Source organism: Ambystoma mexicanum, chromosome 1p (genome assembly GCF_040938575.1).
Source record: "Ambystoma mexicanum isolate Mex_15411 chromosome 1p, UKY_AmexF1_1, whole genome shotgun sequence".
Lineage (NCBI taxonomy): Eukaryota > Metazoa > Chordata > Amphibia > Caudata > Ambystomatidae > Ambystoma > Ambystoma mexicanum.
This window is the reverse complement of record NC_090921.1, coordinates 1276631789-1276646709: the sequence shown is the minus strand read 5'-3', so window position 1 is coordinate 1276646709 and position 14921 is coordinate 1276631789. Positions and strand designations below refer to the sequence as shown.

At 46.2% G+C, this 14921-nt stretch overlaps 1 protein-coding gene across 2 annotated transcripts in view; it reads right to left on the bottom strand.

Annotated features, from left to right (window-relative positions):
• The window catches only part of LOC138452876 (tetraspanin-4-like), a 312157-nt gene that overhangs the window by 92054 nt on the left and 205182 nt on the right, over window positions 1-14921 (bottom strand). For both annotated transcript variants that reach the window (XM_069605227.1, XM_069605228.1), the window contains 2 exons: window positions 3861-3935; window positions 2452-2553 (listed from right to left, as the gene is read on the bottom strand). In XM_069605227.1, the coding sequence (XP_069461328.1) occupies window positions 2452-2553; window positions 3861-3935 (177 nt within the window). The remainder of the gene's footprint in view (window positions 1-2451; window positions 2554-3860; window positions 3936-14921) is intronic.

The following is a 14921-nucleotide window of genomic DNA, read 5'->3' as shown; positions in this document are numbered from 1 at the left end:
GGAAGGTGACCAATATTTCCCTGGCTTGAACAAAGGAAGGCTCTAGGGCTGGGTTTGATATCCTGTTGTAAGGGAGGCCCCGCACAGACAGGCTGGTACACAAACTCCGACAGTAGAAACCAGGCTGACAATAACATTACATCAACTGGTTTAGGTCAATATAACTGTAGCTTTCCATCGGCCACCATATCAAAATACAGATATGGCTTCTTATTTATTTTTACCAATTAAATCTGACCCCAGGCCTTTGGGCAGTACAGTTATCTATAATTGAAACAGTGTGCTTACTTTTAAAGGGATTCCCGTTTTTATACCAGAAATGGCCAATGTGAAAATTAACAAAATGTTGGCTCTATGAACACCATGTAGAAATGATTTGCAGGGCATCTTCTTGAAGTTATGTTCTTTCAGAATTAAAGACCTCTACCACGTTAGCAGATTTGGCATCCAAAATCGTGTTTACACTTTTTAGTGAACAAATCGTCTGTGACACTTAAGTGTCACCCCAGTGTTGCTAAAGATTAATTTAACTTTAGCAGACGGTTTGCAATTTCACACTAGATTTTCCTTCAACCTATACTACTGGAAAAATAAGGTGAGATGTGTCAATAGACAGCAGTATGATGTAAAAGGGTGTCCTGCACACCAATTACGCTTGTAGAATCTACATGAGAAACAGTTTGTGTACGCCTATTTCCGTGCATACTTTTATGTTTGGCACTTTGTGGACTAACAGTTGTTGCCATACCAATTACTGATGTCCAGCAGAAAGTATACAAGTGGTGTCTTGAATATGGCTGTTTGTAAGTTCAGATATGCACCTCATCTGGGCACGACCGCACCAACACCAGTTTGTAAAACACGGAGCACTGTCTGAAAGGAGATTGTTGAGCAGATGTGGCTTTCATGGCTGAATCCACTTACTAGAGACCCTAAAATGTAAAAAAATCTGGAAGATTTCCGGTCACACTGACAATCTCAGTATTGATGCAAACCTTCTATGGCAGGTGGAGAAAAGTGGCGCCATAGAAAGAGTACATCGGTAGATCACAGAGAACACTCTTTCAGAGTATCCAGGTATTGCAGGTACAACAGGTTTGGTCACACAGCTCTAGTGGTGGCCTGGCATTGACCTGGATGTGCACTGTTTTGTGAGGAGCTGCTGTGAGTGCCAAAAGAGTGTCAAAGTCGTTTGCACTTGCGCAACCCCCTACAAACCGGTCAAAGTTCCTCTGAGGCCATTCAGGAATGTAGCTTTACACTTCATTGAGCACTTTATCATTTTGCCCAGTGAAACAAGGTGTTGCCTAGTAGGGATACATTACATCTCCCCTTGGCCTGAGGTCAGGTTCAAGGAGGAAAGGACAACAAACAGATTTATAAACATCCTAGAGGAGCTATTTGTAATGAAAGGCAATCCCACCCCGGTAGCACCGGAAAACGGGACACAGCTAGTGTCCAGGGAAATGGAGATTATTTTCAGCAAGCTGAGTGTTGAACACTCGTCCACTGCTCTGTACCACTCTCAAGCTAGTGGCATAATTGAGAGATTTAATAGGGCGGTAAAAGACAGGGTACCCTATCAGGAGGGGAGTTAGCTAAATGATGCAATGATAGAACGCACACAGGTATTCCACCACCAGTTTTACACCTTTCAGGTGAATGAGAGGGAGAGAAGGCCAGAATGGTAGGTACCGATTAGGCTTAACTAGAGATTAGTGGTAGAGAAATAGCCCACAACAGGGGACAGTAATCGATAACATCAAGAAGGGGCAACTGAAGGGAAGAACATATTATGCGGATAGGTCAAACATTAGGGAGCACAATATCAAGGTGGGAGACATCAGGTTACCCACCAGCTGACCTACAGTGGAATCTCAATTCAGCAAGTCTTCAAGAGTAGTGGGGATTGGGCTCACTTCCATCCTCTCAGCAGATAGAACAGTGTGGAATGTTGGTCATTTGGCAAGGAACTATAAAGCAGCTGGTGAGAGTGGAGGAGTGGAAGCCAAGCTACTGGACAAGGGGCCGTCAGTTACTAGTAGAGTCAAAGGAAGGAAATGTGTTCATGTTAAACACAGAACGCTCAATGAGGAACCCTGCCCTGCCCTCAGGGAAGCAGAGGGCATGCAAGGGAACTAGTGGGATTTTGGGGAGGATAAGTTTAACCAGGAGAGCAGACCAAGAATGCTATAGAGTACAACGAGGAGCAGGGAAACTGGGATTCTCGGTAGCAGGAAACAGAATGCACTGGAGCAACAGAGTGTACAGGATGAATAGCAGGAAGAGGATGATTGGACCAGCGCAAGTTGAAAATGGCTAGGCAGTAGGTGTTGGTGGATGGGGTGCCAGTGAGAGAGTGAAGACCAGGGAGATTGCAATTGAGTTCAGTGGAGAAGAAGGTGTAGTCGAGGTGACCAGGAGTGACAAATGGGATTGAGTTGTACTCACCTCAATCTGCACCAGGTCCCAGGCATTGGTGAGTCCCTGGTTCCCTTCCTGGTCATAGAATTGGAGAGAGGCCTTCAAATCGACCTCTGCATACTTGTGAAACTGCAAAGAAATTGCCAGAAATTAGGGCGGGCCTTTCTCACCTCTACCGTGAACAGAAGAACTCCTCACTACTTCAGTGGGCTCAATGCACCCCAGCCCTGACCAGAAGGCCTTAACATTCCAACAGTCGTACAGGCAAACAGCTTTGCTAATGCGCTTGCAGCATGCCTGCACTTACAGTAGTGGGTTTCTTACAGTAGTGGATTTTCTGCCACGGTGAGAACATACGCCACAGAAACTCTGAATCCAGCATAAATTTCCCAAGTAAAGTTATTCACACATTAGCATTTCTTCCTTGCTTAAATGTTGCCATTTCCCTTAAAAGGTATTACCTTTGAGACATTCACTGTAGGTAGGTTCGGCAGACATGCCTGTGTGCAGTGTCGATTCACACTGTATAATGCGGTCAGATTTGAAGGCATATGTGCACGCATGGTTCACTGCTTCCGTACTTGGATGAAGGGAGGGGGCATTAACTATCCTTAAGACTTGGCTACTACGGTTTTCTAAAACCTCTAATCGTGTACATGTATATTACATGTTACATTTGATCAACGTGTACAAATAGCGTACACTTGGACTACATAAAAACCATTGCGGTCGTAGACCTGACCGAGTTTTCTAGGTTCCATGTGTTAATATCCCTGCAAAAACATCGCCAGACAAGAATACCGCCATATTTGTGCGGCGATATTAAACCATGGAACCTGCGGGGGACACCCCTGCAATCCCCATATTTTTTTTAAAGGGAGTGGGGGACATCCCCGTAACTCCCGGTCCCATTAACCCCATAAATGATCCACACTAATAATATTGCCTATGGTCTTACCCCACGACCATATATGGTGATATTATTGGTGGGGATAATGTTTCCCGATACCCTTTTCTATTGTTACACATAGGTTAGGCAGCTGCCTTCCTTTCTATGTAAGTAGGGTAAGGAAATAGAGTATTTAACTTAGGACAGTCACCGCCAGGAGAACTAGTGTCTTTTCAAGTGCGAAGTCACAGTGCCTCAAGGGGGCGAGGAATCCTGCCCACCTCTCTGGGACAGAGCGTGCACTGCTGCTTGACTAAGTCTCCATGATGTCTATGAGAGGGGCAGTAACTAGAGGTGGAGGGCCGTGGCATGGATCACAAACCCTTCCGTCACACCTCCCAAAAAACACACAGCTCTGGTTAAAGCTTCAAAGCCATACCTGCATCAGTCCTTCTCATACCTGAGGGGTCGACCCTTAAACAACATTTGCCAGAAAATCTTTACATTCTTTTGGGAGAATGGAATATAGGGGTTGGGTGGAATTTACCTTGTCCCGCAATGTGATGAAGAGGAGCATGCCAACAACTTCCAGGAGGAAGATAACCAGAAGAACGACGAAGAACTGTGAAGAGAATGGAGACGCCACCAATTCGAGAAAGTGATGAATGTGAATATGAATTTTTCCAAAAATTGCTTAACATAGAACATTGTTGTATGCAACCATTATTTACCAATCAAAATTGCTACACCTTTTATACATCTCAGCAGGACAGACACCACAGGAAGGCATGTTGTAGGACTGTTAGTACAGAGCCACTGGTGTAACACAAAATGTGAGGGCCCTCTGCAAGCCCTGCTGAGGGCCCCCCCACCACCGCTGCCCCCCCCCCCCATCGCTGGGCATGGCCCCCCCCCACGCACCACGGGGGCTGCAGGGATCCCCGTTACGCCACCGTGTAACATAGCACTGACACCGGGTGGAAACAGAATTAAATTGTGCAGGCCGTTCAAGCAGGATTTTGAAGGAATTACTCTGCAATAGAGCACGACTGTTGAGATGCATGGCTGCACCGGTTATTTGATTTCAGAAGTATATCCTACAGAAAGGTTTGAGGCATTGTGCCCATGTTGATTTTCAATCAGCTTTTGGCAAAGAATGGGGTCCGTTGCTTTTGGATAGAAATAAGACCTATGCAGTACTGTGGAACGTGATCATGTCTTTCCATGTGGAGGCTCGGGTGTTGATGAAGATAGGATCTCTACATACAGTGGCATTTATCAAGATTCCTGCATGTTTATTGACATTGAAAAGGCACTTAATTGGGTGACCTGGGGATTCCTGTGGCCAACAGTGTCGAGGTTTGGCTTTCCTGCCTGTTTCATTGCAGGGAGGCAGGCTTGCTCCGATGGACTGCAATCCTTGATGAGACTGGGCACAGTTCCATCCAGCTACTTTACGGTTCTGAAAGGTACCCGGCATGGATGGCCTGTCACCATAGCTTTTTATGAACACCTCGAAACGATAAAAACCAGGAACATGGTAAATGGCGCAGAACGATGTGTGGCACGATGGTCCTGTATGTCGAAGAAAAATTTTTAGTGGGAGAGTAAGGGTGATTATTACATTATAAATGGAGAGGGAGAGGAAAGGGGTGAACAATTGAAACATAGTGAGTTAAACCCACCACTTTGCCAAGGCTACTTTAAGGATTGTTGCACTTGTTACTCAACGAACTGCATTAAATAGTTGCCTAGTGTTGCAGTAACTCACTTTCTTGCACTTTTGTGTACTTGCTTACGCCATTTGCATGTTTTACCGTTCACCAATGTAGAGGAACATTTTGTCTTATAGCAATTTCTTAAACTATTTATTGTTAATTATTTGATCAAAGAAAACTTCTAACGAACCCAATGCCTTTTTGATACCAAATGATTGTTGCATTATCAATGCAATTAAAATAAAAAAATCTAAAGATTCTGTAATGGACCCAATGTTTATTTAAAATGCTTAATTTTGGATTTAGGAGATTTACAAATGGAGGCCGTTCTTGTTCCCTTGATGCCCAGGGCCATCGCTCTGCAGTACCAATGTACGATGATGAGTACGATGATGATGATGATAATGCGGCGACCCAGAATCTTAGTGCAACTCTCCTTCAGAGCACACTGACAAACTGAATTTGCATGCAAAATTAAATTCCCTGTGGATTAACCCATGTAATAATCCGGTCACATCACTTGGAATGACTCTTACAAAACATGCATGTCATTTGAATGAATATCCACAGGGCAAGAGGAAAGAGTGGGTCTTTGGGGCGAGAGAGGGGCGGTAAGGGGCATGCTATTGTTTCAGTGGTTGGCCCACAGGAGGGAGGCTGCTAGTAGGGCGTCCATTTCTAAGGTGCCTTTTATCCTTTCTATGTGTACACTTGAAGAATATCTACGGAGCCATGTGTTGATCAGAGCAATGAAAAAGGAGCTCTGCTACTGGTATACGGTGTCCAGATTTTTGGGGTCGAGTGGTGATACTGGGGACACAATGGGCTATCACTGAAAGCTGTGCTATACCTATGGATGGACTCTAGAACTGGGGTTTGCTCCTCTGCTCTTTTCCTGGCAGCGAGGCGCACCAGAGGACATTCCTCCTTAATCTAAGGAATCCGTCTCTGCAAATATTAAAAGACATGGGCCTCATTACGAGTCCAGCGGTAACCGAGCCGGAAAAACCGGCAGGTTACCGCCGGACTTGTATTACCATTCCGCCTCCGTGATTCCTAGAATCACCGGGGCATTATGGCCCCGGTGACCAGGGAATTCCAGAGGCGGAATTGTGTAAGTCCCCATTCCCATGCAGCCCCATAGGACTCCATGGGGATGGGGACAATGGAAACACTGGTTCCGTCTATGACAGAGCCGGTGTTTCCATGTCCGCCTGCAGGCGGGTGGTGTTAAACCCGCCAGTTCAGATCTGGCGGGAGTGACACCTCTCACATGCAGGACTCGGAATCAGCCAGTCCGGAAAGAACAGTGGCAGCGGTTTTACGACCACCGTTCTCTCCGGACCGGCAGGGAGGTAATGAGGCCCATTTTCCTGGTGGATAAGGTAGAACGGCAAGGTGGAATGGGAACAGTAAACGGGCTTCATCAGAAAAGCGAGGCAGCAGAGTGACAATGGAGAATCCCATGGCCTCCGAGACAGAAGACCACTCTTACGGTTGGTTGAACTAAAATTTGAAAGTATGCAAACAAATATGGTATACAATTTGGATGCAATGTGAATTTGGAAATTAGCCAGCTTGGATTTGAATCTATGTAAAGTTGCGTGCTTCACGAGATGAAGAGAGTTGGAACCATTGAAGAAACTGGAAGGGTGCGGGATTAGCATCCTAGCAGAAAAACACGAGAAAACGACATGTACTTGGTCTCATGTAATGTTGAAATGTCCCTTATGACAAGAACAATGAAAGACCACGTTTTACGGTGGGCACATTATTTTATGCAAAGTAAGAAAAAAAGTGCAATATTAATTTTAATGTCGTGTAAATTAACTGGTTGCAGACACCCATAGGTGGTTCGAAGGGAAGCATAAAAGCTTTAAGAGAAATGAACAAGGAACTATTGAAATGAACTGGAAGCAAAGCACTTGTACATATAAATGAAAATCGTGTCATTAAATAACTGTTTGTTCTGTTGTGTCACTTTTGAAAAATACACTCATTTGTTGAGGGGTTCGTGATAGAATTGTTTTTCAGACCGTTCTCTCAGCGGCTGAACTGTAAGCCAATGAAAGAAGGAGGGCATAAAACGGTTGCGCTACACGCGAAGGGGTTGGGTGGTCAGTCAGCCAGTACGTACACCATCTATTCTGGGATCACAAATCCCATAAAAGTGCATTCACATAAACAGTAAAACAGAGCAAAACATTCACACAAAATATCTATTGTCCTGAGGCGATGCCTTCCAAGGTCAGACAGGTCTAGACAGGTCTATAGTAAGATCTAATGACGCAAGTCCCCACTATATCTACCCAGCTGCACATTTCCAAAGGCTTTTTCCCTTACACGAAGAGCTGCACGCAAAAACTGCAATGTTGTGCATGTGCCTTGAATAGTGCATGCCAGAAAAAAGATGCATCAAGTGTACATTAACTGAAGGTAGCATATTACAGCACAGGTGCCGACGTTCTCACATGTATATGGTCTGTCATGGAGGGTTAAGGGGATGTAAAAAGGACTGGACTCCTGAAGTATATTTGCATTACTTTATTTATAAGAAAAAAACACCACAAGATCAACACAAAAGTTCAACTCGAGAAACTCTTCTGAACGTCCAATAAAGCCCCTCACGCTCCCCCCCCACAGCGTTTGCCACACCTTGTCTTTTAGCTAGATGCATGCTTTCCCGGATCACGTGACCTTGCCTATCCAACCATAAACGTTTACCACAAGTCCGAACCTGATCAGGCTCTTTGAAGACTGTCCAAGGTACTCCTGTCACCTCCACCAGGTGTAGGTACAGTCCTAGCTTCTTGAGGGATAACAGTTTGAGCCAGAAGTTCCCAACAGCATTTTCTATCCCCCAGCCCACTAATCCCTCTTCAGACCTGCATTTCTGGTGGCCTCTTACTCTACATTCCTCACTTCTCTGAGCTCCTTACCAAAGTCTCCTAACTACTCCCCGTCCTAGCCACTTGCCTGGAGCGACTCTGGCCTCCTCCATTCGTTCCTACTTTTGCTGTTTCCACCACCCCCTCCTTCAGTTGTTAGAGCTGTAAGGAAGGCATGGTATAAAACAGTGAAGACAGACACAAGTGATCACAGTTCAAGGGTGTTTATTGAACTTCAATGGGTTGGATGAACGCCTATCCCTAATCTAACGATGGGAGCAAGCTACAACCATCAAAGTAAAAATAACAGAGTCCTAGTGGAGTCTTTTCAAAATAAAAAGAGCCTATACTAATAAACCTATTGGCAATCCCTACTGCTAAATACAAATGGTGTGGGGAAAATGATGTATGCAAAAAAAAGAGTGTTCAAGAAACAATATGTCAGGGCAGTCGGACAATTAGCTTCCCTTTCCCACGTTTTCAGCACGGAGCAAGGTGTCACACTTGAGTTTAGCACAAACTCTGGCTTCTCGAGCAGGAGGATGCAGTTCAGGATATAAACCAGGGCCTTCTGCGACAAAGTCTTTTTTACGTTCAAATGACTCATTCATAGAATTCCTTGGATACAAAGCCCAACATCAAAGTTCCCTTCTCTTCAGGAGTCTCACGCTTACAAAGTCTCGGGTGCACTGTTCACCCTGGGTTTCCTTCAGTCGGGCTCAGACCCCTTTTATACAAAAATTCACAACAGGCCTCTCTCGATCGGGCTTGGACCTTGCACTCTCGCTTTCTCCTTATTTCACAGTTCAATAAATTGATAATAGGACTCCCTCATCCGGGCTCAGACCTTAATGGATATTTTCATAATCAAAGACTTTCGCCTGTGCGATGGATTTTACTTATACCCTCACAGGACCACTTTGATTTATTCTTCGTTTTCGCATTCACGTATTACAGTTCCTCTTGCCACTTCTTTGTGTGATGCATCAGTCAGAGACCTTCGATTGGGCACGCACGCAGTGCCGCACCACTCTGCTATCTTGTAGCTTAGTTCACGTTAAATGTTCAAACAATTCATCAGCCATCTGGCCTTTACCCTTGTCTTTCATCAAACGCTTCAACGTTCGCTCTTTTGTGTACCAATTTCACCGCTTGCAACTTTTGCGTCAACACAGTCTGGCCTCGTACAGCTTCCTTCAACTCAGCGGCTGTGTTGATTTCTCCGTTTGCGACTTTGATATCAGTGCCAAGGACGATACCACAGCGGCTGCTGCTCAACCCCCAAATCAGGCCCCGGATATCTCAGACACACAATGCAAGTCTCTTGTTTGCCTTCTTAGCCTTACATGTGCTGCTTTCAAGTTCCTAGGAGTATAACAATCACTTGTCGAAAAGGTCAAGGGTATCTCCTACCTTGTTCTCCTTTCTCGGTCTACCATCTCTCTCTCTATCGGCTCAGCTGATGGGAAGGACTGCTCCTTCATGTGCTCTGTCACGCTCAAAGTGTGCTCTCGTGCTCTGCCTTTTATTCATGTGGGGAATTTTAATTGAAGGCAGGTGTGTGTTGTCAAATGTAATTGCCTAACTCTGCCCGACCATGGTAGTGGGACAGGTTAGGTACATTGCTCGGGTACTAGTCGGTTTTCTCCCAGAGCGAGCTGTCTGTATAGCAGTGTTCGCATAGGGAAGGGGGGGGAAGTTAAAGTCCCCCGGCATCTTATCTGGTAGGAGGGGTTAAAGGTATTAGAGGGAAAGGGATTTCGCATCTCGCCATTATGTGTCACACTCCCACTCCCCAAGAACCCCTCTTCCAGGTGATCCTACCGCACTGGTCCACCCCCAGGGTCTGGATCCAAAGGCGATGGTTGTGCCCTGGCCACCTGAGAGAGAGATCCCCAGGGACTAGTGGGTGAGACACCCTCTGGTTTCTCACACAGCCTGTCCCTTGGAGTCACCAACTAATGATACCACCACCTCCTCCAATTCTTCTCCACCTCATTCAGATTTTACCCTTACTATATATGTTACCACCTTTTCTAGATATGACCTTCTCCTTCAACTTTTCACTAGCTCCTCCTGAATCCTCATCACAGTCGCTCATCCAACAACCTCCACTCCTCTGCCGCCTTTGTATCACACTAAAGGCGCCTCCAATCACCAGTCACAATCCGCTCCAATAACCCACAAACCTTGAATGAGAGTATGGGTTTATATAGGCCACTAATCCCTCTCCTCGGGTAGGGCTTTTCTCCAGTACATGCACGGGTTAGTGGGAGCTGGGCTGAGCAGTGACTGGACCCTGTGGTTGTTTTCATGTGTGCCAACAGGAGTCTGGACTAAAGCTATGCTAATGCCAGGCAACATTTTGGATCTTAGAAATGGACTAGACACATGGCTTGTCTTTCTCTCCCTCCATTCAAGACCACTGGCACTGAATGCTCAGCTGGAAGACCATGACTTTTTGGATTGGAACTGCCAAGGTTAGTGCAGAGAAGTTCAGTTTCACAAATGGTGCCCTGCAAGTGTAACTTTATATCCACAGGACTGTTGTAAGGGAAAAAGGACAGAGCCCCTTTAAGAGGGGAGCTCGAGACTATGAGAGGGGAGCGGGAAGTGGGAGGAAAGGGAGGGGCAAGGGAAGAGGGAGATCAGTACTGCGATGGAGGAATAAAGGGAAGTTTGGAGCGCACAATGGCTCCTGTGTGATTATTAAGTGTGCATGAATCAGCCCCATAAGGGGCCCCAACAAGGACTGCCAGGCACCGGGTCTACATGTTTTCTTAAAAAATGTTCCAGTCCTGGTCAGCTTTTAGTTCCTCTTCACTAGGCGATTTCCTTTGTGCCAATGTGTTTGAATTTTAACCGGGATCTGCACCCTAAGTACTATATTGCGACTGTAGCAATATTGATTTCTTGTATTTTCACTTGGAATGGTACTTATGCAGAGTGTGCTCCCCGTACAGAAAAAATAAATCACAAATCTTTTCTTGTTAGAATTCAAATCCAGTTTGTCGAATACTGGTATTTTTATTTTCCATATTTTTCCAAAAATAGATTCTTTTCATGTATTGGTTTCATACATTCAAAACAAAAAACGGTATCTTGCACATTACTCTTTTTTAATAATTTTCATGCATTATTTATCTCCATGCATATTTTCTCTCTCATTATCTCCCAACACGTGTTTCCCCAAACTGTTGTCTGTGGTTCATCAGGAGAGATACATTTGTTCAAAATTATCCTCTAAATGGTGAATAGATGTCATGACTTCAGTCGGGCGGCGTTTCTTTTCTTTATGGAGACGCCATTAACAGTTCCACCACGTCTGACGGCCGTTCTGGGAGCACCGCTCTAGTGGTTTTCCAAGATGGCCGCCGGCGGTTACTACTGCCGGCTCATTGTGGCGTTCCTCGCGTTGCACCTTCACTGTACTCTGCGTCTTGAAGGTAACGCTAGTGTATCCTTCCTCCGTGTGTTTTCTCTTGTTATCCTTCCCTTGTTTTCCCTGTCTCCCTCTGGTCTCCCGTTGGTTTCCCTTGTGCTATTCGATCCGTACGTCTTGTACTGATCTCTCGCTCTCTCTCTCTCAGTTCCCTTGCCCTTGCTGCTAAGCACTTACCTCCTGGTCGCTGGTAGTTCCAATCTATCTGGAGTCATTGGTGCGCCCTTCCGGCTTCTCCCCGAGTCTACTGGTGAATCTCCGTCTAAACCAACCGCCTTCCGCTGAAAGATCATTCTGCTGGACTTCGCATTTCCACTCACTCCTTCAATCAGAACAACACCTGCAGGGTTTTTTCTGCCCTTTCGGGCTTTTTCCCTGCTAAGGGGCCGGCTCCCAGGAGTCCCCGCTGTTCGTGTTATCTAGTTTCCCGACAGTGTGGCATCCCAGGGAGCTCGCCCCTACTTACGTCAAAAGAAAGAAGCAAGGAAGACCGATAAGACTCAGACCCGAAGACGTCCTGGAAAGAGGCCGGAGCTACAAGAGAGGTTCACAGACGATTCAGGTGAGGAGGAAGGAGGGGATCGTTCAGTCAAACCTGACAGAGTGCAACGCCCAATTACCTCCATGGCTTCTCTCGAGCAGTACCAAGAACTGGTGGCAGCCATTCAGGGGCTTACCGTAGAAGTGCAATCACTCCGGTCCGAAAATCAGTCTCTGCGGCAACAGGTAGCAGCTCGTGAGGACGCCCGTGGAGATCTACCACCCCTTCCTTTACCTTGCGGGAAATTCAATGGAGATCCTAAAACTTTAAAGGTATTCCTGGATGCCTGTCAGTTATATTTCACCTTCCGCCCTCGTACTTATGAGACCACCAGGGCTAGGGTGGGTTTCCTAGTGTCTAACTTAACGGGAAGTGCCTTGGCATGGGCTTCACCGTTGGTATTACAGGCTGATCCAGCTACGGCTCATTATGATCAGTTCGTGCAACTCTTTAAGTCGCGCTTTGACCGACCCGAGGTACAGTATGCCTCTTATGAAGCAATCATCGATATCAGACAGGGTACGCACGACGTACAGTCTTATGTTACCTCCTTTATGCAGCTTGCCGCCGATGCCGGATGGCCTGAGACTGCTCAACAGACATTGTTTCGTCGCGGCTTGCAAGAAGATATAAAGGAAGAATTGGCACGTATTGCACGACCTCAGACCTTTCAGGAACTAGTGTCCCTTGCTCTTCAGATTGAGTATAGGTTGAGAGAAAGAAGACAAGGAAGGAGACGTCCACGACCTTCTCCATCAACCTTCTCCCCAAATCCTTCCCGGGAACATTCAACCTCATCCGCTGGGGAAGAACCGATGCAAATAGGCACCACCCGAGGACCTTTAACAGCCGAAGAGAAGAAGAGAAGAAGAGAGCTAGGTCTCTGCATGTATTGCGGTTCTAGCAAACATCTGCTCCGAAACTGCCCTGAGGTTCCTCCGCGCCGCCAGGGAAACGATTCACCCCGAACCTAAACAGGGATAGGTTCGGGGGTGTTGGGATGAATCCCTGTACCAACACTTTGACTTCTCTTCCCCGTGAAGATAATCGTCTGATGGTATTTCAGGTTAGACTGTCCCGAGATTCTTCTACCTTCTGGGAGGCTTTGGCCATGCTGGACTGTGGGGCAGCAGGGAATTTCATCGATGTATCATGGGCTCAGGAGAATGATGTGCCCATTGTCCCAAAGAAACTACCCATACCGGTGGAAGGGGTGGATGGCCAGCCTCTGTCCTCAGGACCTGTTACTCAAGAGACTCTGCCACTTCGGGTTGAATTGTTCCAACATCGGGAGGAAATGACATTCAATCTTATTAAAGCAGCGCATTTCCCGGTTATCCTGGGGATCTCGTGGCTGCGTAAACATAACCCAAAGATCGATTGGTCAAACAATACTATTCAGTTTCAGTCGCAACTTTGTCTTAATGAATGTCTAAATCATAAATACTCTCTAGACTCCATGCAGACGTGTGATTCCATGCTGGCGGCTTCACTCCATCAAGTACCAGAACATTATCAGGAGTATGCAGAGGTCTTCATGGACAAGCAACCCCATTCCCTTCCTCCTCACAGAAGAGAAGACTGCACCATTGAGATCCTACCAGATGCATCAGTTCCCTTTGGAAGGATGTTTCCCTTGTCATTACCCGAGCGGAAAGCTCTGAAGGAATACCTAGACTGTAATCTACAGAACGGGCTCATCCAGGAGTCCAGATCACCCGCTGGAGCATCACTATTCTTCATCCCGAAGAAGGGGTCTTCGGAACTCCGTCCATGCATCGACTACCGGGGTCTTAATCGCCTTACCATAAAAGACCGTTACCCTATGCCGCTAATCAAAGAGATAATAGAAGCTGTCCAAGGCGCGTCTGTCTTCACAAAATTGGATCTTAGGGGTGCATACCACCTGCTCCGTATAAGACAGGGTGATGAATGGAAGACGGCATTTAGGACTCCACTCGGGCATTTCGAATATCGGGTTATGCCTTTCGGTCTGGTAAACGCCCCTGCTATATTCCAGCGCTTTATGGATAAATTATTTGCCGACCTCCTATTCTCTTCAGTGGTGGTATACTTGGATGACATCCTCATTTACTCTTCCTCTCTTCCTGAACATAGAAGATTGGTCCGACAAGTGCTGGAACGCCTACTGGAAAACAAACTACTGGTAAAACCTGAGAAGTGTGTCTTTGAGGCCTGTTCGGTGTCTTATTTGGGTTTTATCCTCTCCCATGAGGGTATTCGTATGGATCCCTGCAAGATACAAGCTATTTATTACCCATTGGTCTGCTCCAAGCAACGTTAAAGAAGTACAGCGTTTTCTCGGTCTGGCCAATTTTTATCGCCAATTTATTTCAGGTTTCTCCAATAGGGTTCTTCCTATCACATCTCTCTTGAAGAAGGGCGTTCTCTTCACTTGGACACAGGAAGCGGATTCTGCTTTTCAAGCCTTAAAGGAGGTATTTACCTCGGCTCCCATATTGGTACAACCGGATCAACTCTTCCCCTTTATTGTGGAAACGGATGCCTCAGGTGGAGCCATAGGAGCTGCTCTCTTACAAAAGGGGAAGGACGGACTCGAACATCCGGTGGCTTATTATTCAAAGACTCTGACACCCAGCGAAAGGAATTACTCTGTCATCGAAAGGGAGTTGCTAGCCATCAAACACGCCTTTGAAGAATGGCGTCATCTTCTTCAAGGTGCCATGCATCAGTTTACAGTCCGTACCGACCACAGTAACCTTCGTATACTTCAGCAGATGGAATGTCGCAATGCTAGACATGCCCGTTGGGCTTATTTTTTCTCTCAGTTTGACTTTGTGATTACCTACCTGCCAGGCAATCTGAATACTTTAGCCGATGCTCTGTCACGCAATCATGGTTTGGACTATGGGGCGAGTTCCAGTCACGAATTATTGTTAGCTGGCAAAGAGATTCGGACTGTGGCAAATACTTTTTTACGCGAAGTCCAGTGTGAACAATACAGCGTACCAATGAAGACGGAAGTGGCCTCTAAATT